The 26,531-nt window shown below is 38.9% G+C and overlaps 1 protein-coding gene across 2 annotated transcripts in view; it reads left to right on the top strand.

The window, feature by feature from the left end:
- Aff4 (ALF transcription elongation factor 4) overlaps window positions 1-26,531 on the top strand; it is an 84,327-nt gene that overhangs the window by 869 nt on the left and 56,927 nt on the right. For both annotated transcript variants that reach the window (XM_075992668.1, XM_075992667.1), the window contains exons 2-3: window positions 20,903-21,029; window positions 23,643-24,425. In XM_075992668.1, the coding sequence (XP_075848783.1) occupies window positions 20,907-21,029; window positions 23,643-24,425 (906 nt within the window). In that variant the 5' untranslated portion in view covers window positions 20,903-20,906. The remainder of the gene's footprint in view (window positions 1-20,902; window positions 21,030-23,642; window positions 24,426-26,531) is intronic.

The raw sequence follows: 26,531 nt of genomic DNA, 5'->3' as shown, positions 1-26,531 counted from the left end.
AGGGAAGGGATCATGGGGTACAGGAGTCCAGGGAGTGTGGGGGTGTCCTTGTTAGCCTTTTTATTCGCAAATGACACCTTTATAGGGAGGTGAGAGCCCTGATGGGAAAATGGTTGCGAGTGAAGTTCGAACCAAGACGGAGAGTTCTATTCGGGGTTCTCCGAGTTTCGTCAGTTGCAAGTCAGAATTCTGCCTTTTCTTCCCCGCTGAGATTTTAAACCGAAGCTAGCCCCCTTTCCAGTGCCGGAATCTAAGCCCTAGGTGCCCGTGAATAGGCTGTTTGTGTGACATTTAAAATGTGTGCTTTTTGTGGGCCTGAGGGGGGGAGGCTCAGATCCTGAACAGCTTCAAGCTTTGTTTCCATATTGATTCTCCGAAGCTTTAGAAAATCTCTTGTTTTGACTTATCAAAGTCCCTTTAACTTTTCAAAATTGAAATGTTTATGAGATCTTTCTTAATTGGAGATATGATGAGAAGCCAGTGTGAACCGAGAGGGAGCCTAGGATCATCGTGTTTGGTCTTACACGTATAAAGAAGTGTTGGCAAGTGGCCACTTGGTTTTTAACAAAGCTGGCTGCTTCAACTTCTTCAGGTTTATGTTCCTTGTTCATCACTACGTTTCTCAGCCCTCAGTCTCCAAACAAAAAGTCTCAAAAGTTATTTTTAATTGCCTTTCATGATGAACTTCTGAAAGTCTAGAAATATGTCTTTTTTTTTAATTAATTAATGCCAGCAGTTGTCATTCAGTTTGTGGTCATTTGCAGGCTGATTTTTGTTAGCTCAGCAGGAACAGTAGGCACATTTGACTTTAAGTAAAATTTTGCTTCAGGCAGAGACAAGGTAGGGTGTCTTGAGACCAGCCAATAGCCACATCTTTACTGTTTGGTTGGGGTGAGCTTGGCTGTGTGTGGTTTGGAATGAACTGGACAGTTTTAGGGGTGTAATGTGACTGTAGTGCTTTGGTGAAGTTGTGTGATTAATTCCTAAGAAGAGAATTTTTTTTTTTGAGTTAATGTTCTACTTGTCAGTCTCACATTGAGATTCATGCATTCCCTTCTGTATTCAAGTTACTGTATCCCTTTTGGAACAATGAATCCACTTGCGAGGTGTACTTTTCTTAAAGGTCTATTGTAGTGTCTTTAGAGTGAGTACCATGTTTATTCTTTTTATTTGCTCCAGTGTTTTATGCATTTAGATGGAATTTGATAGTATTTTGAAGTTGAAATTGTTTATCTATTCGATGTAAGATTTTACGGCTAACCTAAAGTTATATAAGCAAGTAATCAGTATTTGAAAGGGGGAAATTGGGGATCAGCTTCAGAAAGTGCTATGGAAGCTGAAGACTGCTAGATGTTAGGGAGCTTCCTTTTTTTTTTTTTGAGGCGATAAGGTAGAAGTATATGTACTTGACAGGAACAAAGAAAACAGGTATTTAACTGGTATTTCTTCTTTTTGACTACCTACTGGCTTAGAATGGAGTCCAAAATGTATGAAACCTTCCCTTTTCTTTGTAGTACTTTTAATAAAAATCAAAGAAGGTTTTTGTTTTGTTTTGTTTGTTTTTGAGACAGGGTCTCACTTTGTGTTTCTGACTGAATTGGAACTTGCTGTGTAGACTAGGCTGGACTCGAATTCATAGAGATCCTGCCTCTGCCTCCCAAGTGCTGAGATTCAAGGTATGTGCCATTACATTTGGTTTTAAAGAGGTGTATTTTTTTTTTCAAGACAGGGTTTCTCTGTGTAGCTTTGGAACCTGTCCTGGAACTTGCTCTGAAGACCAGGTATAGAACTCAAAGAGATTTGCTTGTCTCTGCTTTCTGAGTGATGGGCTTAACGACGTGCACCACCACAGCCAGGCAAGAGGTCTATTCTTAAATATTGAAGGCACAACCTGAACCCAGATGCCTCAGATTGGTAGCAGTTCTTCTTTGGCCTCCCAGACTGCCAGGGATTACAAGCATTCTCCACTATGCCTGGCACCTGGGGATTTTTATTTTGCTATGTCTCTTGTCCACATATATTCTAGATAAAAAATTTTGGTGCTTGTTGTAAAGGTTTCACAGCTTTCAATAACCCTCATATTTTTATTGTTTCCTTTTTCATTCCCTCTGATAATTGAAACAATGATTTTTGTTTCTGGGAGGGTATTTGCCAGTCTGTTATTGTGAAATTCATTGTAGTTAAAGTTCAAGACTGAGTAACTACACTTCCCTGTTGTTACTTTGTAACTTTCTCTCTCTCTCTCTCTCTCTCTCTCTCTCTCTCTCTCTTTTTTTTTTGTTTGTTTGTTTGTTTTTTTTTTCGAGACAGGGTTTCTCTGTAGCTTTGGTGCCTGTCCTGGAACTAGCTCTTGTAGACCAGGCTGGCCTCGAACTCACAGAGATCCGCCTGCCTCTGCCTCCCGAGTACTGGGATTAAAGGCATGCACCACCACCGCCCGGCTTGTAACTTTCTCTTTTGTTTTAATATCCCACCCCTTGTTTTAAATCTGTATCCATCTGGTTATTTGAAATGACACTCTGTCTAGTATGTGGATTAGTAATAATAAATATCCCTGTTGTTGTTATTTGGTTTTTTTGAGTCAGAGTTTCTCTGTGTAACAGTTCTGGCTGTCCTGGACCACCTTTGTAGACCAGACCAAGCTGGCCTCAAACTTGCAGTGTTGCTGGGATTAAAGGTATGCACCACTGCTTGGCCAATTTTATTAACTCTTGCTTTATCACCTGATCCATTTTGTCTTGATGTTCATTTTCGCTGACAGTTTTTTCTTTTGTTTTGAGACAAGTTTCCTGTATAACTTTGACTACCCTCAAATTTTCAGCTCCCTTCCTGCCTCAGCCTATTGACTTCTAGGATTATAAACTGTCATGTCTGGCAACACCTCGAGAATTCTAGTGGTACTGACATACGGAAAGAGGGAGAGCTAAGTAAATTTAGAATCATAATATTCTAGAGTATTTTAATGTTGGAATTGCTTTTTAATCTTATTTTTAAGGTTTTTAAATTTTTTGAGAGGATCTCATGTAATTGTCCTCAAACTGGAAGTGTGATTGTAGTGGTTGGTGCTGGCCTTGAATTAATTTCTTTCTTTCTTCCTTTCTTCTGTTCTTCTCTCTCTCTCTCTCTCTCTCTCTCTCTCTCTCTCTCTCTCTCTCTCTCTGTCTCTCTCTCTCTCTCTCCTCTTTAGGCAGGATTTCTCTAACAACCCTTTCTTTCCTTAAACTCACTGTGAAAACCAGACTGGATTTGAACTCTTAGAGATCCGCCTGCCACTCCCTCCCTACTGCTAGGATTAAAGGAGTGTGCCACCGCTGCCTGTCTTGTTTTTCTGAGTATCACAAAAGTTTATTTAGCAAAAAGCTTCATATGAAAAAGTACATGATCCAGTTCTACACCACAGTAAAACAGGCTCATTGGGTATGGTTGTGCACTTCTTGACTGAACAGCCTTTGTTTAAACTCTTTTTTTTTTTTTGTTTTTCGAGACAGGGTTTCTCTGTGGTTTTGGAGCCTGTCCTGGAACTAGCTCTTGTAGACCAGGCTGGTCTCGAACTCACAGAGATCCGCCTGCCTCTGCCTCCCGAGTGCTGGGATTAAAGGCGTGCGCCACCACCGCCCGGCCCTTCTTTTCTTTCTTTTTTTTTTCTTGTTTTATATTTTTAAATAGTAGCAAAGAGTCAAAAGAATGTTATTTGGGAAGAGAATATTATAGGGAGCTCAAATTTCAGTGTTCATAAATAAGATTGTATTGGAATCCAGTCAACCCATTTGTCTATGTATTGTCTGTGGCTGGACATAGTTGAAGAACTGACTCTATTGATTGCCAAACCTGACATACTATCTTGCCTTAAAAAAGTTTGATACTTGCTTTACCAGATCAAATGGACTTTAATGGACATATGGGTTTACTGTAAATTATAAGGTCCCTGGTTTACTGCAGTGGTTGTAGGGAATTTTGTTTTTAGGATATATATGTATGTGTATACAGTGTTTGGATACTCTTTATGCACAAATAATATGCATCATGTAATCTTACATAGTATGTAATATTGAATATAATTTTATCTTATACTGAATAGTGTATATAATGTTTATAACTATATAACATAATAGACATTACTATACCACATATCATATAAAACAGGTAGGGGCTGGGCATGTCTTAGCTGTTGACTGTATTCTTAGGGTAGGGTCATGCTGCACATGTCTGCTTTTAGTACAGCTCTGAGTGGGGATGAAGTCCAGAAAAACTGAGAAGATGGTCAGAATATAATGTTCAATTCACTCTACATTCTACTCTTTTCTTTTCCCTGGGGAATGCCACCACTACCATCACTTTTTCCTATGAATTGTCCCTCATCCCTCTGTTTTACTTTTTATATCTGACTGGCATCCAAGATTCTATTTCCTTAATATCTTTGAGTCTGACTCCTTTTCAAGATTAGGTTAAGTCTTTATTTCTTCTTGGTTTTTGTTTGTTTGTTTGTTTTTTTTGTTTTGTTGTTCTTCCAGACAGGATTTTGCTATAGTTTTGGAGCCTGTCTTGGAAGGCTAGCCTTGAACTCACAGAGATCCACCTGCCTCTGCCCCCTGAGTACTAGGATTAAAGGTGTTCGCTACCACTGCCCATTTTAAGTCTTTTTTTTTTTTTTTTTTTTGGTTTTTCGAGACAGGGTTTCTCTGTGATTTTGGAGCCTGTCCTGGAACTAGCTCTTGTAGACCAGGCTGGTCTCGAACTCACAGAGATCGCCTGCCTCTGCTTCCCGAGTGCTGGGATTAAAGGCGTGCACCACCACCACCCGGCTCCCATTTTAAGTCTTTATTTCTTAACACCCTGTTCTGTTTTTAATAGTTTATTTTTATCCATGTGATGGTGCTGGAATTTAAACCTAGCTCCTCTGGAAGAGTAGCAGTGCTTTTAACCCCTGAGCCATCCCTTCAGCAACTAGTGACATGTTTTTGATGTATGTGGTATATGTAGGTCTTCTTTGTAGTTAATAAACTTGAAACAGTTTGTTTCTACAGAGTGTTACAAACTTCAGAAACACAGTCAAGCCCTTAATCATAAGTGAACAAAGTGGAGTTTCACAATTCAGAGGTGAAGTCTCTTTAATATATTAGTGTTTAAGAACTGCCAGTTAGCCAGGCATGGTAATGCATGCCTATAATCCCAGTGGATGGAGTCAGAAGGATTATCAATTTAAGGCCAGTTCGAGCTACATGAAACTGTTTCAAAAGAATAAAAAACAGGGCTGGAGAGATGACTCAGAGGTTAAGAGCATTGCCTGCTCTTCCAAAGGTCCTGAGTTCAATTTCCAGCAACCACATGGTGGCTCACAACCATCTGTAATGGGGTCTGGTGCCCTCTTCTGGCCTACGGCATACACACAGACAGAATATTGCATACAAAATAAATAAATAAATTAATTAATTAATTAATATTTTAAAAAAAAGAATAAAAAGCAGACCAAGAATTTCCAGCTAAAGCTGGATGTGGAAGTATAAGCTGGAACACTGAAGTAAACTTGAGGTCAGCCTAGATTAGCAAGACTGTCACAACCCCACAATAAACAACCTTAGAAGCTGATGGAATCATAAGATTGGATTCCTGTGAACCAGTTTATAAAGGTTTACTGTTGTTGTTGTTATATTTTGAGACTGGGTTTCTCTGTAACAGCCCTTTCTTTCTTAGAATTTACTTTGTATACTAGACTGGCCTTGAACTCACAGAGATGCCTGTTTCGGCCTCTGGAGTGCTGAGATTAAAAGTATGTGCTACCATTTGCGGCTAAGGCTTACATTTTTAAAAAAGATTTTATTTATTATGTATACAGTGTTCTGTTTGCATGTTTGCCTGCAGACCAGAATTGGGCACTAAATCTCATTACAGATGGTTGTGAGTCACCGTGTGGTTGCTGGGAATTGAACTCATGATTTCTGGAAGAGCAGTCAGTGCTCTTAATCTCTGAGCCACCTCTCCAGTCCCCATGGCTTACAATTATTAAATCTTTTTTAATGTAGCATTTATGCATTATTGAAGTCAAATTACAAAGGTATGGAACCTGTGGCTGGGAATGTAGTTCAATGATAGATCACTTTTCTATCTCAAACCTAATACTGAAAAGTAATAAAAGTAAATAAGGCTGGGTATAGTGCTATATACTCTGAATCCCAGCATTCAAGAAGAGGCAGAGAAGCTGGGCGGAGGTGGCACATGCCTTTAATTCCAGCACTCGGGAGGCAGAGGCAGGCGGATCTCTGTGAGTTTGAGGCTAACCTGGTCTACAAGAGCTAGTTCCATCACAGGCTATAAGCTACAGAGAAACCCTGTCTCGAAAAATCAAAGAGAAAAAAAAAGAAGAGGCAGAGGCAAATGGATTTTTATTAGTTCAAGGCCAGTCTGGTCTACAAATTAAATTCTAGGACAGCCAAGGTCAAAGACTCTGTCTCAAAATATAAAAACAAAACAAAATAACAAATCAATCCTAAAGGTACATATTTTCATACTTAAATGTTAGTCTAGTTTTTGCATTGTTGCAGGGGGCCTGCTTGTTCGTCCCTGCCACCTGGCTAGCTTAGCCCCAAAATAACCTCACAAAATGTGTTAATTAAATCGCTGCTTGGCCCATTAGTTCTAGTCTCTTATTGATTAATTCTTACATCTTAATTTAGCCCATTTTTATTGATCTGTGTATCGCCACCTGGCGATGGCTTACCAGGTAAAATTCCCAGCCCCTGTCCCTGGCTGATCCATGGCTCTCTCTTACTCTTTCTTCCTTCTAGAATTCAGCTCTGATTCCTCACCTACCCAAGTTCTGCCCTATCAGGCCAAGGCAGTTTCTTTTTTCATTAACCAATACAAGGAACACATAGAAAGAAGGACCTCCTCTAACACATCATTTCTCACATTGTTATTATTTTTTAAAAATATTTATTTATTATGAATACAATATTCTGTTTGTGTGTATGCTAGCAGACCAGAAGAGGGCACCAGACCCCATTACAGATGGTTGTGAGCCACCATGTGGTTGCTGGAAATTGAACTCAGGATCTTTGGAAGAGCAGGCAATGCTCTTAACCTCTGAGCCATCTCTCCAGCCCCACATTGTTATTTTAAACTTGAGTTTGATTTGAGTTTTACAATTATGTCAGCTATAATGATGAATTAATGGCTATTTTAATATGTATGCTATTTTTTTTTTAAAAAAAATCACTGAAATCAGCACTTAGACTCTGGGATATTTAATTTGTACTGAAATAGTTACATGTCAGCTCAGACCCTGAATGTTCTCATTCATGTCTTTATTTTGCACCTCTGTTTCCCAAACTTACTTTCCAACTACATGTGATCCACATCCATTCTTTCCTCCCTCCTCTTTATGGCTATTCTTTGTTTACAACTCATATAACCCTCTTCTTTCCCCTGCCTTTTGTCAGGTTAGCTGCAACAAAATCTTAAGGATGAAAGGTACTTTTAGTTTTTAAATCCTTAGTCTAGTATAATGTATGGCCTAGTATATACACTAAATAGTTATTGAATGAAGAGTGTCAACACTATTTTGTACTTTCAGGTCTAGAGCTGAGGATGTAGCAGATTTGGTAGAGTGCTTAGCTATCACTCCAGCAGCACATAAACCAATCTTGTTGGTGAATGTCTGTAATCCCAGCATTCCCACAATTTGAAAAGTAAAGGCAGGAGGATCAGAAATTCAAGGCCATCCTTAAGTACAAATCTAGTTTGAAACCAACTTGGACTATATGCAATCCTATTTCAGACAGTCCACATCTATCCATCTATCCATGTATGTGAGTATGCATACATATATATATTCAGGTACTATGAAGATGCAGCATTTATTTGTATCTGGTGAATTTTTTTTCCCTTTGAGTCGGGATTTCTCTATGTAGCTTTGGAACCTGTCCTGTAACTTGCACTTTAGCCCAGGCTGGCCTTGAACTCACAGAGATTTGCCTGGCTTCTTTTCCTTTTTTTTTTTTTTAAAAAAAAAAAGATAGAAATCTTTCTACATACCCTAGCTTTCCTGGTACTCACTATATAGGCCAGACTGGGATTAAAGATGCATGCCCAGCAAGCATGGGGGTTTGAATAAAAATAAGTTTATAATTTGTGTTCTTTTTTTTAATATTTATTTATCTATTATGTATACAATATTCTGTCTGTGTGTATATCTGCAGGCCAGAAGAGGGCACCAGACCTCATTACAGATGGCTGTGAGCCACCATGTGGTTGCCGGGAATTGAACTCAGGACATTTGGAAGAGCAGGCAATGCTCTTAACCACTGAGCCATCTCTCCAGCCCCCAATTTGTGTTCTTTTATTTTAACCATAGCCTAGGCTAGCTTTCAATTTTCTAGTTGATTGTCCTACATCTGCTTCCCGAGTATTGGGATTACAAGTGGGTGCCATTATACCTAGTTGTATTTTCGTGTGTATAGATACTGGTTTTCCATTAGGTGTGAACTTTGAGAACACAAAGTTTGCATAGTGTTATTGTTAATGCTTTTATTGGATAATAACAATTATAAGAAAAAACTTATCCTCTCAGTTTTATCAAAAATAACCCATCTCTTAGAAAATGGAAAGTTATCTGTGGACAGTAAAGAGTGCCATGATATTCTGAAACCAGCCTTTAATGAGTACACCTGACATACTTTGCCTTGAGGCAGTAATGCTTCAGTCGTGGCCTTTACAAAAATCATAGTTTCTTTGAATTTCTATATGCTAGTCACCGAGTTAAACACTGGAGGGAAGAAAGTAGAAATTGAAACAACAGCCTTGTTTCATGTTCTCTAGAGCTTATGATGTGGGAGTGGATTTCTACTAAGGAGATGGAGTAATAGTACAGTAGTTGTAATCGACAGAAGTGCTAAGTGCCAAATGAAATACAAAGAAATGCTTTGAGAATTAAGTGGGCTTTTTCTTTTGCTTGCTTTCTTTCTTTTTTCTTCTTTTTCTTTTTTCTTTTTTTTGGCTTTCTTTTGTTTTTTGAGACAGGGTTATGTCTTTATCACTGTAGCTTTGGAGTTTGTCCTGGAACTCGCTTTGTAGACCAAGCTGGCCTTAAACTCTTGAACAGAGATCCGCGTGTCTCTGCCTTCCAAGTGCTGGGATTTAAAGGTGTGTGTCACCACTGCCCAGCTTGGAATTAAGTGGTTTTAGTGATACAGAAGTCTTGGAAGGTTTTAGAGGAAGTGGGTTTGTGGTGGATATGTTTAGAAATGGGAGAATGAAAGACATTCATCTGGGTAACAAGAACAGTCTGAGTACAGACCTGGATCTGAATGTATGTAGGTTATTTTCAGACTCATACATTTTTGTTTGTTTTGTTTTGTTTTTGTTTTATGAGAGTTTCACTGCGTAACCCTTACTGTCCTGGAACTCCTTTTGTTGACCAGGCTGGCCTTGATCTGAGGGAGATCTGCCTGCCTCTGCCTCTGGGAGTGCTGGGATAAAGGCACGTGCTGCTACCACCTGACTGACTTTCTTGTGAGACAAGGTCTTAGGTTTAGAACTTGATTGTCCTGCTTCTACCTCCTAAGTGACTGCAGGTATATATGTTACCAAAGTCTCAAATGAGACAGCTTTTTTGTTTTGCTTTGGCTTTTGCCCTCTTGAGACAAGATCCCTCTGTATGTAGCCCTGGCTGATCTGGAGTTCTCTAGACTGGCCTTGAACTCATTGAGATTTGCCTGTCTCTGGCTCTCCAGTGCTTAGATTAAATGGAATACCACCATTAAGTATTACTCTGACCTTTTAAAAAAGGTATTTGGATGGTGATGGATAGGATTAAAAGGGTTTATTAGAGAAAAAGAAGTTGAAGTTATTTCAGAGATGGCAAGAACTGGTGAAGATCCAGAAGATAGCAAATTGGGGGAGAGTGTTCATTGAGAGGAAGAACTAATTTTTTCCTTTTTAAACAGTAGGAAAGAAGAGAATAGGTTCAGATGATGGCATTTTGAGAACTGATATTTAGGTGATAAGAAACTATAGTTCTTCTTTTTCTTTTTTTTCCTTTTTTTTTTTAAAGATTTATTTATTATGTATACAACATTCTGCCTCAATGTACGCCCGCATGCCAGAGGAGGGCGCCAGATCTCAGTACAGATGGTTGTGAGCCACCACATGGTTGCTGGGAACCGAACTCAGGACCTCTGGAAGAGCAGCCAGTGCTCTTAACCACTAAGCCATCTCTCCAGCCCCTTTTTTTGGTTTTTCAAGACAGGGTTTCTCTGTAGCTTTTGGAACCTGTCCTGGAACTAGCTCTTGTAGACCAGGCTGGCCTCAAACTCACAGAGATCTGCCTGCCTCTGTCTCCCAAGTGCTGGGATTAAAGGTGTGCGCCACCACTGCCCCGTGTAAAAACTGTAGTTCTAATTTTATTGTTGTTGTTTTGTTTTACAGCACAAGGGTTTCTTTATGTAGACCTGGTTGTCCTGGAACTGGCTCTGTAGACCAGGCTAACCTGAACTCAGAGATCTACCTGCTTGTGCCTCCAGTGTGCTGGCATTAAAGGTGTTCGACACCACACCTGGCCCCTGTCTTTTATTTTTAATATTCTGTTTCTTAATCCTTGTCCCACAACAGAAAGTTATTTGTGGAATAAATTAGGATCACAGAAAGTCATAGGACTCAACGGGATACTTTTTGAAATAGGAAAGAGAAAGATTACCACTTTTAGGAAGCTTTGAAAACCTGGTTGAGATTTATTTATGAGTCAGGATAATAGGAATTTGAGGTGACACAGAAATTTGATTAAGAGGTAGGCATGGTAGTATAAATCTGTTTTCCTAGCACTTGGGAAGTGGAGCCAAGAGGATTTCAGGGTCATCCTGAGCTCAATAGCCATTTGAGCACAGCCTGGATTTCATGAGTCCTTGACTTTTTTTTTTTTTTCACCACTATACTAACGAGGAGAGTCCTTGACTTTTAAAAGAAAGAAAAAGAAGAAGAAGAAAAAGAAAGTTGCTTTTGGTTAAGAAAATAAAAATGTACCGGGCGGTGGTGGCACACGCCTTTAATCCCAGCACTCAACTATACAGTAAAGAGAGATTCAAAGACAAAGAAAATTTCTAAATGGTTTACAGTGTGTTGAAAATATATGCAGACTAAAAGTTAAAGTTCTTAAAGTAAAAAACAAAAATAAGGAAGAAAGAGAGTAGTTGGGTATGGTAGTACACACTTTTAATCCCAACACTTGGGAGGCAGAGGGAGATTGACCTCTGTGACTTCAAGGTGTAGTAGCACACGCCTTTAATCCTGAATGCCTGGGAGGCAGAGACAGGCGGATCTCTGAGAGTTCAAGGACAGCCTGGTCTACAGAGTTATACCAGGTCAAAGATATACAGAGAACCTGACTTAAAGCAAAAAGTTAAAAGTAAAAATAAACAAAATAGAGTTAAAATAAAGCCGTACAAAGATGGAAAATAAACAGAGAATTTTGATACTGTATGCTATTATGCTCTCTTTGAATTGTTTGAATGCTGAGGAAGGAGCAACAGCTGCTAAAAGATATTTGTTTATAAATGCCGCTGAACTAATCCAACATAGATATTTTGAAAATGCCTTGACTTTGAAATTTGGATCTAAGGACATGATGCTTTGGAAAGGAGTTTCTTATTTTGTTTTCACAGAGTGATGTTTGTGAGTTCAAGGCTAGCCTGATCTAAGAAAAAAAAGGAAAGAAAAGAAAAATGACAGGCAGGCTAAGGAGATAATTCAGAAAAGTTCACCAAGATTGGGGAAGGCAGAGAGGAGGCTGATTTCTGGGGCTCCTCTGTTCTGTGAGATTCTGGCTCAAAAAATGAGGTGAAAGTGTTTGAATTGACCTCTTACCTCCACAAGTACACAGGCACATATTTACATAAATAAATACAACAGTAAAAATGCTATGTAATCCTTATCTTTATTTTTCTAATTTTTGCTGTGTTTTACATCTGAAGATGAGAGACTAGTGGTAAAGCTCAGTAGTGGATTCTTTACTTAGCATAATTGAAATACTAAGTTAGGTCCCTGGCACTGTGAAAATAAAAGAAACTATAAACTCCATCTTCTCAGCACTGCCTTTTGGACAAGAGCCCTTCTGTACAAAACACTGTCTTGGGACCTGATGTTTTGTTAGTTTGGCTTTGATCTCCAGGTGTGCAGTCTTTGTTTCCTTCTTTGGTAGGAAGCAATCTCTTCACAAGTTCTCATGGGTAGAGAAATCCTGCAAATGAGGCCAAGAGGGGTTTCTGGGTCCATGAGGCTTTGTGCTTTAACTTAGTGCTTTGTGGTAAAGTTAAAGTCAAGTAGCTGTTTGAAATTAATTGAAATATCAGCTTAATTCTCATTTTTTGACTTTTGGAATTTAAACCATCAATAATCTGGTAATTGAATCGCCCTATTTTTATAGGAATATTGCTATGAGATAGTAACGGCCATGGAAGCATAACAGATTCTGAGTTTCACTTGAAAGGGGCATGTTAAGTAACATTTAATCTATGTATGTATGTATGTATGTATCTATCTATCTATCTATCTATCTATCGACAGGGTTTCTCTATATAACCCCAACTGTCATGAAACTGTTTACCATGCCAGCTAAACTCACAGAGTTCCACCTGCTTCTGCCTCCCAAGTACTGGTATTAAAAGGCTGGTACCACTGTGCCTGGCCAGCATTTTTTTTTAAAAAAAAAAACAATTAAAAAAAAATTTAACTTAAAAATTTTTAAAATTTGCAAATTTTATGTCATTATTTGTGAACAAAATAGATTATTTCTGATTCATTGGGAATGAATATTTCAATTTTTATTTTTACCATATGCTTTTTGGGTTTTTTTCAGTTAAAAAAATATTCTGGGGGCTACAGTGATAGGTCAGGGGTTAAGAACACTGACTACTCTTCCAGAGGACCCAGATTTAATTCCCAGCACCTGCATGGCATCTCTCAACCAACTAGTAATTCTAGTTCCAGGGGATTCAATGCCCTCATCTGCTACACAGAATCCTGTATGTATGTGGGCACATAAACTCACATAACCACATATACATATAAAAATATGTGTAATTTTGAAATTTTATTCTCTGGTAGTTTCATACATGTACACAAAGTATTTGGTTCATATTTACCCCTGTTGGATTTTTCTTAATTATGGCAGAATACACATAGCATAAAAATTTTATTATTTTACTCATTTTATGTATACAGTTCATGGTCTATTTACAGCATGTACAACCACCAACACTGCCCTTTTCTAGAACTTTTTCATCATACCAAACAAAAAATTTGAAAGATTATAAAATGATACTTTTCTAGGGCTGGAGAGATGGCACTGACTACTTTTCCAGAGGACTTGGATTCAATTCCCAGCACCCACAAAGGAGCTGTCTGTAGCTCCAAGATCTGGCACCTTCACACAGACATACATACAGGCAAAAATACCAATGCACATAAAATAAAAATAAAATTAATTATCTTTTAAAAATGGCATTTTCCCATTGTTCTTACCTCTTCTGTTTTCTGTGAATTTGTTCATTCTAGGTATCTCATTAATTGGAATTATATAATATGTGACCTTCAGAGTTTAGCTTATTTCACATATGCTGATGTTTTCAGGGATAATCTTAGTTGTAGTATGTAGCAGAATTTCATTCACCTTCATGGCCGAAGAGTATATTTGTTATATTTATATACCACAGTTTGCTTCTCTGAGTGCTGATGCAGCACCTTGTTTCCTTCTTTGGTCTGTTGTGAATGATGCCTCTCTGAATGTTGGTGTTCAAGGATCTGAGTTCCTACTTTATATTTTTTAGAGTGTATACCTAGAAGTAAAATCATTTGGTAGTTCTCTGTTAAAGGTTTTTAATTTTTAAAAGTTATTAGTTTTTTGTGTACGAGTATTTTACATGCATATATGCATATGTAGCACAATCTGTGCCTCACATCCATGGAGGTCAGTCAGAAGAGGGATTGGATCCTATGGACTTGAAGTTAGGACTGGTTGTGATCTATCATATGAGTTCTGTGACCTGAACCTGGGTCCTCTGCAAGAGTAATTAAATACTCTTAAGCATTGAGCTATCTCTCTTACACCCCCACCTGATATTTAAAGTTTTGTTGTTTTTTAAGATTCTGTTTACTTTTATATGTTGGCCTAAATGTATATATGCATCGTGTGTATGCAATGCCTGCAGTGGCAAGAAAAGAGATTAGCTCCCCTGGGATTGGAGTTACAGACAGTTGTTAGCTGCTGTATGGGTGCTGGGAATTGAACCTAGGTCCTCTGGAAGAACAATTAGTGCTCTTAATGGTTGAGCCATCTCTCCAGCACCTATGCTAAAGGTTTTGAGGAATCACTAAACATTTTTTCCATAGTAGCTGCTCCATTTGTGTATCCTCACAGCAATATACAAGGAACATGAGTTCCTCTATATCTTAATCACTGTAGTGATTGGAATGAGAATGGTCCCCATAGACTCACATGTTTGTATGCTTGGTCCCCAGTTGGTGGAACTGTTTGGGAAGGATCAGGATATATAGCCTTATTAGAGAAGGTGTGTCACTGGAGGCGGTTTTTGATGATTCAAATGCCCAAGCCAGTTCCAGTTAGCACTCTGCCTCCTGCTTGTGGCTAGAGATATAAGCCCACAACTGCTTCCTCACCCCCATGTCTGCATTCCTGCTACATGTTTCTCACCTGATGGACTCTAACCTTCTGGAACCATGAATCCATAAATGTTTGCTTTTGTAAGTTTTCTTGGTAATGGTGTCTCTTCTCACCATTAGAAAAGTGTGGTTAAGAGCACTTTCTACTTTTCCAGAGGACCCGGGTTCAATTCCCAGCATCCACATGGCAGTTCACAACTGTACGTAACTCCTATTTCAGGGAATTCAACACCCTCTCACAGACATACTTGTAGGCAAAACACTATACAAATAAATAAATTATTTTTAAAAAACTTTCAAAGGCTGGAGAGATGGCTCAGAGGATAAGAGCACTGGTTACTCTTTCAGAGGACCTGGGTTCAATTCCCAGCAACCACATGGTGGCTCACAACTGTCTGTGACTCCAATACCAGGTGATCTGACATCCTTACACCAATGCACATGAAATAAAATTTAAAAAATTATTTAAAAATTTTCGACAGGCGGTGGTGGTGCACACCTTTAATCCCAGCACTTGGGAGACAGAGGCAGGTGGATCTTTGTGAGTTTGAGGCCAGCCTGGTCTACAAGAGCTAGTTTCAGGATAGGCTCCAAGGCTACAGAGAAACCCTGTCTCGAAAAACCAAAAAACAAACAATAACAAAAAACTCCCAACTTTCAGTGTATCTTTTTTGTATTACTACAGTAAATGTATTATTAAAGATGAAAAGTTGAGGGAGCTGGAGAGATGGCTCAGAGATTAAGAGTACTGACTGCTCTTCCAGAGGTCCTGAGTTCAATTCCCAGCAACCACATGGTGGCTCACAGTCATCTATAATAAGATTTGGTGCCCTCTTCTGGTATGCAAGCATACATGGAAGAAATGTTGTATACATAATAAATAAATTAATCTTAAAAAAGATAAAAAGTTGGGCTGGAGAGATAGCTCAGAGGTTAAGAGCACTGGCTGCTCTTCCAGAGGTCCTGAGTTCAATTCCCAGCAACCATGTGGTGGCTCACAACCATCTGTACTGAGATCTGGCGCCCTCTTCTGGCATGTGGGCATACATCGAGGCAGAATGTTGTATACATAATAAATAAATAAATCTTTAAAAAAAAAAAAAAGATAAAAAGTTGAAATTATAACACATTTGCTATTTAACTGTGCTTTGTAGATTTTTGTGTTCTTGTCAACTTGCCACAACTGGACTGTTTATTTATCTCACTACTACTCCAAATGTTATAGCTCCTCCTCCTCCTCCTTCTTCTCCTCCTCCTCTTCTCCTCCTCCTCTTCCTTCTTCCTCTTCCTCTTTCTCTTTTCCTTCTTCCTCTTCTTCCTCCTCCTGTTCTTCTTTCTCTTCCTCTTCCTCCTCATTCCCCCCCCTCTTCTTCCTCCTCTTCTTCTTCTTGCTTTTAGGAATGGCAGAATGATTATTTTCTAGTTGCACTAGTCAAGTCTTGATTCAAATAATACTATTATTGAGATACTTTGGTAGAGAACCATAGAGAAAAAAATGGCTTAACTTGTATTTCAGTGATGTTTAAAGTATTCAGTATAAGTTGCCCTTTTTTTTTTTTGTTGCCCTTTTTTTTTTTTTTTTTTTTTGTGGTACAGGGGATCAAAGCTAGCACATGCTGGCCCTCACCACCAGACTGTATTCTGTTTCTTCAAGATCATAGTGGTAGATTCATTTACCAACAGTTCACAAAAATTCTAACATAATCAAAATTTGAAGAGAAAAAAGATAATGAACCAACAGAAACAATCAGCTACAATAAATGATATCAAAATTGTAAAAAAAAAAAAAAAGGAAAGTGATTAAGATACATAACTGTTTTCTTTTTTTTTTTTTTTTAAGTCCTGAGCTGGATTACACTATGCCCAGTTGAAAATCTTTTTCTTCTTTTTAAATTAAAAAAATATTTTATGAATGTACATGTGTACCTGAGTGTGTGTATTGTAAGTTCACTACATGTTACCTGTAGAGGCCAGAAGAGTGCATTGTAGCCCCAGGAATTGGAGTTATGGGAAGTTGTGAGCTGCCAGATGGATGTGCTGCTAATTTAACTCTGTTCCCCTGCAAGAATAGTAAGTACTCTTAACTACTAAACCATCTTTCCAGCCCCAAATTCTTTCCATTTTAAAGTTGATATTTACTGAACCTCACCAGTTCTGGTATGTTTTGTTTTTGTTTCTGTTAGCTTACAGGGTTTCCTTATTTCCCTTGAATTTTTTTTTTAATTGTATTTCAACACAGGGTTTCTCTGTGTAGCCCTGGTTGTCCTGGAACTCTGTAGACCAGCCCGGCCTTGAACTCAGAGATCTGCCAACTTCTGTCTCCAGAATGCTGGGATTAAAGGCATGCACCACCACTGCCTGGCTAAGAATGTGTATTCTTTTGTTGAAGTGTTGTTTAGTAACCATTAGATTCAGTTGGCTTATATAGTATTCATTCAATATATAAAATTCCGGGAGATTATAATATTTGTTCTCTTTATGACCTTTATTTCTTGAATAGTGTTAGAATATTTAGTGATATAAGACCACAGTTGTTTCTGATAGTTTTAAGTTTAATCAGAAAGGTTTGGGAACCTGAATAGTAATTAAGAGTGGGTTTCATTGGCCTAAAACCCATCAATAATATGAGGGCAGAGGAAGAGGTGACAAATGTTAGCAACCAAGGATTCTTTTTTAAGGTGATAATAATTCCTTCTTCTTCTTCTTCTTCTTCTTCTTCTTCTTCTTCTTCTTCTTCTTCTTCTTCTTCTTCTTCTTCTTCTTCTTCTTCTTCTTCTTCTTCTCCTTCTCCTTCTTCTTTCTTCTTTCTTCTTTCTTCTTTCTTCTTCTTCTTCCTCCTCCTTGACAGGGTTTCTCCGTAGCTTTGGAGCCTGTCCTGGAACTAGCTCTTGTAAACCAAACTGGTCTCAAACTCAGAGATCCGCCTGCCTCTGCCTCCCGAGTGCTGGGATTAAAGACGTGCGCCATCACCACCTGGCAATAATTCCTTTCTTTATAAAGAAAAACAGGTGTTTTTCCTTAATGTTTTTGACTTATTTTAATGCTGTTTAATGTATAACATTGAGACATATTTTTTGCATTTTTTGACCTTTTATGGTTTTTGTTTGTGGTGATGGGAATGCAACTCCACAAGCTTTAAGCATGATGAGATGCACTCTGTGATTTCCATCACAGGCTCATCTTTCGGAATTTGAATTTAGGAAATTGGTAGTTAACAAGCCCCTTAGACTCTAAATAGCTTTGTATTTTGGTAGTACCATAATTCAAGAGGCCTAATTGAAACTTGATTGTTAATATAACATTTATTAATCTGTCCAAATGTGCTAAAGGATGTTTTCTTTGGTTTTATCCTCCAACTGCTTTTGATATTCATTAGAGGAAGATTCAAATAATTTGTCAGTTTTATAGAGTGCTAGGCACTAGCAAAACCAAATATATCACAACAGTATTTCTTTTTTTTTCCTTCTTTTCTTTCAATGGTTTTTCAAGAGAGGGTTTCTCTGTGTAGCTCTAGCTATTTTGGAACTCCCTCTGTAGACCAGGTTCTCCTCAAACTCATAGAGATTCATCTGCCTCTGTCTCGTGAATGCTGGGATTAAAGGTGTGCACCACTGCCCAATTTGGCAATAGTGTTCCTTTGTATTACTGTAGGTTATATCTTAGCTACATTAGATAGTAATACACATAAGAAACAACAAGCCATCAGGGCGATGGCTCAGTGGGTAAGTAGCATGTACTGCCAAGCCTGACACTTTAAGATTAATCTCTGGAACCCACACAATAGGAGGGAACTGACTCCCATCAATTCTACTCTAACTCCCACATATATACTATGGCATACCTGTGCAATAGAACTCAAGAGCACCGACAACACCAAAACAAAACAACAAGCCGTACTCAGGGTTTCACTTCTGTGGAGGTGTTCTTGATGCTAAGATCTGCATCTTTGACTTGGGGCAGAAGAAGGCAAAAGTTGATGAATTTTCACTGTGTGACCATATGGTGTCAGATGAGCAATTCTCTTAAGTCCTGGAGACTGCCTGTATTTGTGCCAAGACATGATAAAGTGTTGTGGAAAGGACGGCTTTCATCTTGCAGTGAAACTCCACCCTTTCTATGTCATCCCAATCCACTAGATGTTGTCCTGTGCTGGGGCTGATATGCTCCAAACAGGTATATGTGGTGCCTTTGTGAAGCCCCAGGGCACAGTGACACCAAGGTTCACATTGGCCAGGCTGTCATGTCCATTCATACCAAGCTGCAAAATAAGGAACATGTAATTGAGGCTCTGAGTAGAGAGCCAGGTTCCCTGGCTTCCAGAAGATCCACATCCCACAGAAGTGAGGCTTCAAGTTTAATGCAGATGAGCTTGAAGACATGGTCACTGAGAAGCAGCTCATTCCTGATGTCTGTGGGGTCAAATATATCCCCATTTGTGGTTCCCTGGACAAGTGTTGAGCCCTGTGTTCAGTAACAAATCTCACATTTAGTCTGGAAAAAAAAACCAACTTGAATACACATTTCAAACACTTAGAATCTCTATCTCTCTGTCCATTATTGTTGTGAATGTTTTGCCTGTATATATGTATGTACATTCTGTGCATGTTTGGTGCCTGGGGAGGCCACAAGAGGGTGCCTGATCCCCTGAGCTGGAATTAAGGACATTTGTGAAACATCATGTGGGAATCTTGGACCTCTGTAAGAACAGCAAGTGTTCTTAACCACAGAGCCTTCTCTCCAATACATTCCCAAGAATGTGTTGGTTCTACTGCTCCTCTTAAATGATGTGCTTTTTTGGGTCTGATTGACCTTTGTTTTCTTTTTTGTTTTGTTTTTCAAGATAGGGTTCTCTATGTAACCTTGGTTGTCATGCTCTGGAGACCAGGTTGGTCTCAAATTCAGAGATCTGCCTGCTTCTGTCTCCATATGCTAGGATTAAAGGTGTGTGTTACCATTGCCCACCTTGATTTATATTTCCTTATTTGTTTTAAAATACGTTCCACAAATACATACTAATTTCCCTCTTTGGTTAGTCTGTCTCTGTGTTTATCTCTCTTCCTCTTTGGAACATAACCAAGATAGAGGTATAATCTATATTCAGCTTCGGGGATAGGAGCAGCAGTGGTCCTGATACCACTTACTTAGCATTTTACAGCTTCTTTTATTTATTGTTTATGCAGAGAAAAATCTCTGCTGTTATAAATAAGCCATTCCTCTTGACAATATAGTACTAGTGACAATATAGTATTGTCATAATTGCAGAAATAACATTCCCACTTTCCCTTTGACTCCAGATACTTTTTCCTTTTTTTAAAATATTTATTTATTTATTATGTATATTCTGTCAGTGTGTATGCCTGCAGGCCGGAAGAGGGCACCAGACCTCATTACAGATGGTTGTGAGCCACCATGTGATTGCTGGGAATTGAACTCAGGACCTTTGGAAGAGCAGGCGATGCTCTTAACCGCTGAGCCATCTCTCCAGCCCCTACTTTTTCCTTTTTAATAGTTTTTAGTTACACTTACTAACACATGTTAATTTTAGATTCTATCACTAAAGCCTTAGTTTGTCACTTATCGAGGCATTAATTGAAAATATTAATATATTTAGGGCAGAAATGTCGTTTTTTAGGGATTCTAGAACAACAACAAAGCTGAGGTCAGACTGCAGTAACGATGGACATCAAGGAAGCTGTGTTTGGGACAAAAAGAAATCAAGATAAGGTAGATGCAAAGTAGAGAAAAGAACTGGACATGGGGTCTGGGTGGTAGATGGAAGTGGGTTATATGCCACCAACGATATTGTCAGCTAGCATTGTGAAGAGGAAACACTGAAAAATGAGTTTACGTCGTCCTTTCCCTTTGAATATACAAATTTTAACTGACTTTCAGGTAGCAGAGCACTTGAAAAATTCTTGTGTTTGGGGCAGTGGAGTAGAAGAATCTTGCCATAATGTATGAGGCTCTGTTTAATTCCCAGGAAAAAAAAAGTTGTTTTGATTGAGTAGTGGTTTCTCATACTCTAGCTAATGTTTTCTTTCTGGGTGGCTATGGAAGATGATGATGCTATTAGTTGCTAAAATCAGTGCCGGAATCCAGCTTCAGCACAAATGTCTGGTAAATGCCCAGAAGTGGAAAGAAGGTTGAAATCTCCATTTGGAGTGTTGTGTTGACAGTCAGTACAGACTATGATATTTTTATTTTTGTGATGTAAAAATTGTACTTCTCCTCATAGCAACATGAACCGTGAAGACCGGAATGTGCTGCGCATGAAAGAACGGGAAAGGCGGAATCAGGAAATTCAGCAGGGTGAAGACGCCTTCCCACCTAGCTCTCCTCTATTTGCTGAGCCATATAAAGTTGTAAGTTATCTTTCTTTGAATGTTTTATTTTACCTCACTTACATGACATTTGTGCTTGTTTGTGTTTGTTTGTGTTTGTTTTTGTTTTGAGACAGGGTTTCTCTGTGTAGCTTTGGAGCCTATCTTGGAACTACTCACTCTGTAGACCAGTATAGTCTTGAACTCAGAAAGATCTTCCTGCCTCTGCCTCCTGATTTCTGGAATTAAATTTGTGCTCCACCACCGCCCAGCTTTTAGGTTTTTTAAGATTCGTTTTTATGACTGTTTTTATGATGCGCACACTGATAGGTCTTTGTAGAGGCCAGAAGAGGATGTCTGGTGCCCTGCATCTGAAGTTACAGGCAGCTTTGAGCCATCCAACATGGGTGCTGGGAACTCAGGTCTTCTGGAAGAATAATACATTTATGCTTTTAACCACTGAGCCATCTCTTCAGCTCAGTGACTGCTTTTTCTTGAAGCATTATGGGAGGCGGAGGCAGGCTGGATCACTGAGTTCAAGGCTAGGTGAGAGTACATAGAGAAACCCTGTCTCAAAAGGGTATTTTTTTTGTCAGTGAGTCTACATTACTTACTGTTTATTAGGTAGTCTGTATTCTTTGGTTATAACATCAATCAAAGATGACTTTCACAGATGCTGTGTTTCTCTCTGTTTATTTCATAAGTTTCATCGGCTGGAATGCTTGTTTCTCTTTTTTTTTTTCTCTTTTGGTTCTTTGAGACAGGGTGTCTCTGTAGTTTTGGGGCCTGTCCTAGAACTCACTCTATGGACCAGGCTGGCTTCAAACACATAGAGATCTACCTGCCTCTGCCTCCTGAGTGCTGAATTAAAGGCGTTTGCCACCACCACCTGGCCTGTTTCTTTTTTTTTTTTTGTAAATTTATTTATTTATTATATATACACTTTCCAGGATACAGTGCCAGATCTCATTACAGATGGTTGTGAGTCACCATGTGGTTGCTGGGAATTGAACTCAGGACCTCTTAGCCTCGGAACCATCTCTCCAGTCCATGAATAAATCTTTTTAAAAATTAAGAGAAATAAATTGGATCAGTTACTATTTTAATTTTTTTTAAAAAATTGTTTATTTTGTTTTTATTTTATGTCTATGAATGCTTAGATGTCTGATCATCTGTGTACTACATGTATGCAGTCCTAGAAGAAGTCGGAAGAGGGCATCAGATCATCTGGGGCAATAGTTACAGACAGCTGTAAACCACTGTGTGGGTGCTGGAATTTGAACTTTAGCCCTTTGGAAGAGCAGCCAAGTGCCCTTAATCACTGAGCCCAATTGTTATTATTAATTACTATCATTGTTTTTGATTTGAGATTACAAAAAAAAGAACACTGAATAGTACCAAATTCTCATGACTCTAAGGTCGCTTTAGTGGTGACATGTCTTTCTAGCATTTCGTTTGCCTTTGGGTTTCAATGGTTGTTAACATTTTAAAGTCTAGAATCTGTAAATCATGCTACTATTCATTTTACAATAAAAAAAAATGAATGAAACTTGTTTTCCAATATTGATGTTTTCTGTGAACAGCCATATTTTTATCTTGATTCTTTAAGAAGATCAGACAGATTTCAAACAATACAAAGTTATCATTAATGTTTCCCAATCTCAAAATAAATAGTGGTAGTTCAGGTGGGGTTTTTTGTTTTCCTTTTTTTATTTTTTATTGATTCTTTGGGAATTTCTTTTGTTCTTTTTTTTTTGTTAGTTTGTTGTGTTTTTTTTTGTTTGTTTGTTTTTGTTTTTTAAGACAGATTTTATCTTTAGCTTTGGAGCCTCTCCAGAACTAGCTCTGGTAAACCAGGTTGGCCTACCTCTGCCTCTGGGATTAAAGGTGTGCGCTACCACCACCTGGCTGGGAATTTCTTTTTTAAGTTAATGTCTCAGGTTTTCCAGGCCTAAAACTCACTAAGTGGTCAAGGATGAATTTGCGATCCTCCTTTGTGCTGGGGATATGTCACCAAGTCAATTTATGTGTTATTAGGGGTTAAACACAGGGCTTCAGGCATGCCATTTAAACACTGCAACCCGAGCTGTATCCCAGCCCTGATTATTTAGTCTTGATTTCTTTTTAATGTAATCTGTAGATTTTCTTTTGTATTTTAGTATGGTTATTTTCAAATACTTTCTTGATTGTTTTTTGCCCTCAGATACATTCAATAAATTTTTTTTTCACTATGAAAAATATTTATCCAGCCGGGCGATGGTGGTGCACACCTTTAATCCCAGCACTCGGGAGGCAGAGGCAGGCGGATCTCTGTGAGTTCTAGACCAGCCTGGTCTACAGAGCTAGTTCCAGGACAGGCTCCAAAGCCACAGAGAAACCCTGTCTTGAAAAACCAAAAATAAAAGAAAGAAAAAGAGAGAAATATTTATCTGGACTAAGAGTGCGTGGTAGAATCAGTGCTCACCTAGACTGTGAGAGGATCTAGTTTTATTGTTTGTTTTGTGTGTGTATTTGGTGTATATTTATAGATGTGTATTTTAAGATTAAAAAGTGAGATTTATCTTTAAAAACCCTTCTGATTGAGGGTTATAAAATGAGTTTGGAAGAATATTTTATTTCAAATTATACTAACAGTATATTTTCTTTCTTTTGTAGACTAGCAAAGAAGATAAGTTATCAAGTCGTATTCAGAGTATGCTTGGAAACTACGATGAGATGAAGGATTATATAGGAGACAGATCTATACCAAAGCTTGTTGCAATTCCCAAGCCTGCAGTACCAACCACAACAGACGAAAAAGCGAACCCAAATTTTTTTGAACAGAGACACGGAGGCTCTCATCAGAGTAACAAATGGACTCCTGTAGGACCTGCACCAAGCACTTCTCAGTCTCAGAAACGGTCCTCTGGCTTGCAGAGTGGACACAGTAGCCAGCGGAACAGTGCAGGTGGTAGTGGCACTAGTAGTAGTAGTAGTCAGAGACATGACCGTGACTCATATAGCAGTAGCCGGAAGAAAGGCCAGCATGGGTCAGAACACTCCAAATCACGATCCTCAAGCCCTGGAAAACCCCAGGCTGTTTCTTCATTAAGTTCTAGCCATTCCAGGTCTCATGGGAATGATCACCATAGCAAGGAACATCAGCGCTCCAAATCACCTCGGGACCCTGATGCCAATTGGGATTCTCCTTCCCGTGTTTCTTTTTCAAGTGGGCAGCATTCAAATCAGTCTTTCCCACCTTCTTTGATGTCCAAATCTAGTTCAATGTTACAGAAACCCACTGCCTATGTAAGGCCCATGGATGGACAGGAGTCTGTGGAACCAAAGCTGACCTCTGAGCACTACAGCAGCCAGTCTCATGGTAATAACATGACTGAGCTGAAGCCCAGCAGCAAAGCACATCTCACCAAGCTGAAAATACCTTCCCGACCTTTGGATGTAAGTCTCACACTTAGAGTGGTTAGCACTATAGCTATATGCAGTCATTTGTAGATACTTCAGAGAATTGGAACTGTTTTTTTTGCCTTAATAGTAAGAGGAAAATTTAAAAATTCATGAAATAAAGGTTTAAAGAACAATTTGGGAATTAACTTCCAAGTGGATTCATAGAACTATACACTTTTTTGGATAATAAAGAAAATATCATTCACAGATTTCTTAAATTAAGATGACAAGTCAAATTGTAAGAAAGATTTACTGATTTGTTATAGTTCTTTGGTTTTTGTTTTTTTTTTTTTTTTTGGTTTTTTCGAGACAGGGTTTCTTTGTGGTTTTGGAGCCTGTCCTGGAACTAGCTCTTGTAGACCAGGCTGGTCTCGAACTCACAGAGATCCGCCTGCCTCTCCCAAGTGCCTGGGATTAAAGGTGTGCGCCACCACCGCCCGGCTCAGTTCTTTGGTTTTATGGGATAGTATAGCTTGTTTCTTTTTATTTAAAGAGAAAATCTGGGCGGTGGTGGCAAACACCTTTAGTCCCAGCACTTGGGAGGCAGAGGCAGGCAGATCTCTGTGAGTTCGAGACCAGCCTGGTCTACAAGAGCTAGTTCCAGGACAGGCCCTAAAACTACAATGAAACTCTGTCTTGAAAAACTGGAAAAAAAAAGAGAAAATTAGCTTGTCTATTCTTAGAGTTTTACAAATAAAGCAGGTCATGGTTTATGGTAATAAATGGTGAGACTTTGAAGTGTACAGAAGTGATAATGTTGTGTAGTTCTGATGCCTCCTCCTTTGCTCACAACTAAAGGGCTGAAACAGTCACTGTGACTGTATAAAAGTTGACATTCAAGGGGGCTGGAGAGATGGCTCAGTGGTTAAGAGCATTGCCTGCTCTTCCAAAGGTCCTGAGTTCAATTCCCGGCAACCATATGGTGGCTCACAACCATCTGTAATGAGGTCTGGTGCCTTCTTCTGGCCTGCAAACATACATACAGACAGAATATTGTATACATAACAAATAAATAAACATTTAAAAAAAAAAAGTTGACATTCAAAATAACCAAAGAGCTAAGCATTCATAGTGAAATATCTGAAAATTTATCTTCATGTACTAAATTGTCAGAATATTAGATTTCAGCAAAGCATTATCATGTAGGCAAGATTTATTTATTTTATTATTTTATGAGTGTCTCACCTGCAGGTGTACCTATACACTTTTGTGTGTCTGGTGTTTATTGATGAAGGAAGAGTGCCTCATATCACCTGGAGCTGGAGTTACAGATGTTGTGAGCAGAACATGTGATTGCTCTAGAAGAACAGCCAATGCTCTAAACCACTGAGATATTTCCCCAGCCCTGCAAAGCTTATCTTTTAATGTAGTTTATATGATAAAAACAGTTGGCTGGGTGGTGGTGGCGCATGCCTTTAATCCCAGCACTCGGGAGTCAGAGGCAGGCAGATCTCTGTGAGTTCGAGGCCAGCCTGGTCTACAAGAGCTAGTTCCAAGACAGGCTCCAAAGCTACAGAGAAACCCTGTCTCAAAAAACAAAACAAAACAAACAAACCAAAAAAAACCCCACACAGTTAAAAAGACAAAAGGCATATCTCAGAGCTCAGAATAGCAGAAGGAATCAAAGTTAAAGAAAATGTTTAAGAACATTTAGGAATCTTGAGCCAGCAAGGTAGCTCAGTGGGTAAAGTATAAACCTGCTAACTTGAGTTAGTTCAGTCCTGGATTCCATAGTAGAAGGAGGCAATCAATTTTTTTTTTTTTTTTTTGGTTTTTTCAAGGTAGGGTTTCTCTGTAGCCTTGGAGCCTGTCCTGGAACTAGCTCTTGTAGACCAGGTTGGCCTTGATCTCAGAGATCTGCGTGCCTTCGCCTCCCGAGTGCTGGGATTAAAGGCAGGCGCCACCACCACCTGGCCTGGCCGGCAATCAACTCTTGAGTTATTCTCTGACCCATTCTTCCCCACATGCCCTACCCTTAACATACACATACATACACACACACACACACACACACACACACACACATAATAATAAAAAAATTAAATAAAAAGAATCTTGGAACCCGAGGGAAAGTGGTTAAGCCAGTGGTTAAGAGCTCTT

The sequence above is a fragment of the Microtus pennsylvanicus genome, chromosome 11, assembly GCF_037038515.1.
Source record: "Microtus pennsylvanicus isolate mMicPen1 chromosome 11, mMicPen1.hap1, whole genome shotgun sequence".
NCBI lineage: Eukaryota > Metazoa > Chordata > Mammalia > Rodentia > Cricetidae > Microtus > Microtus pennsylvanicus.
Note: the sequence above shows the minus strand (reverse complement) of the source record. Positions and strands in the feature narration are given on the sequence as shown.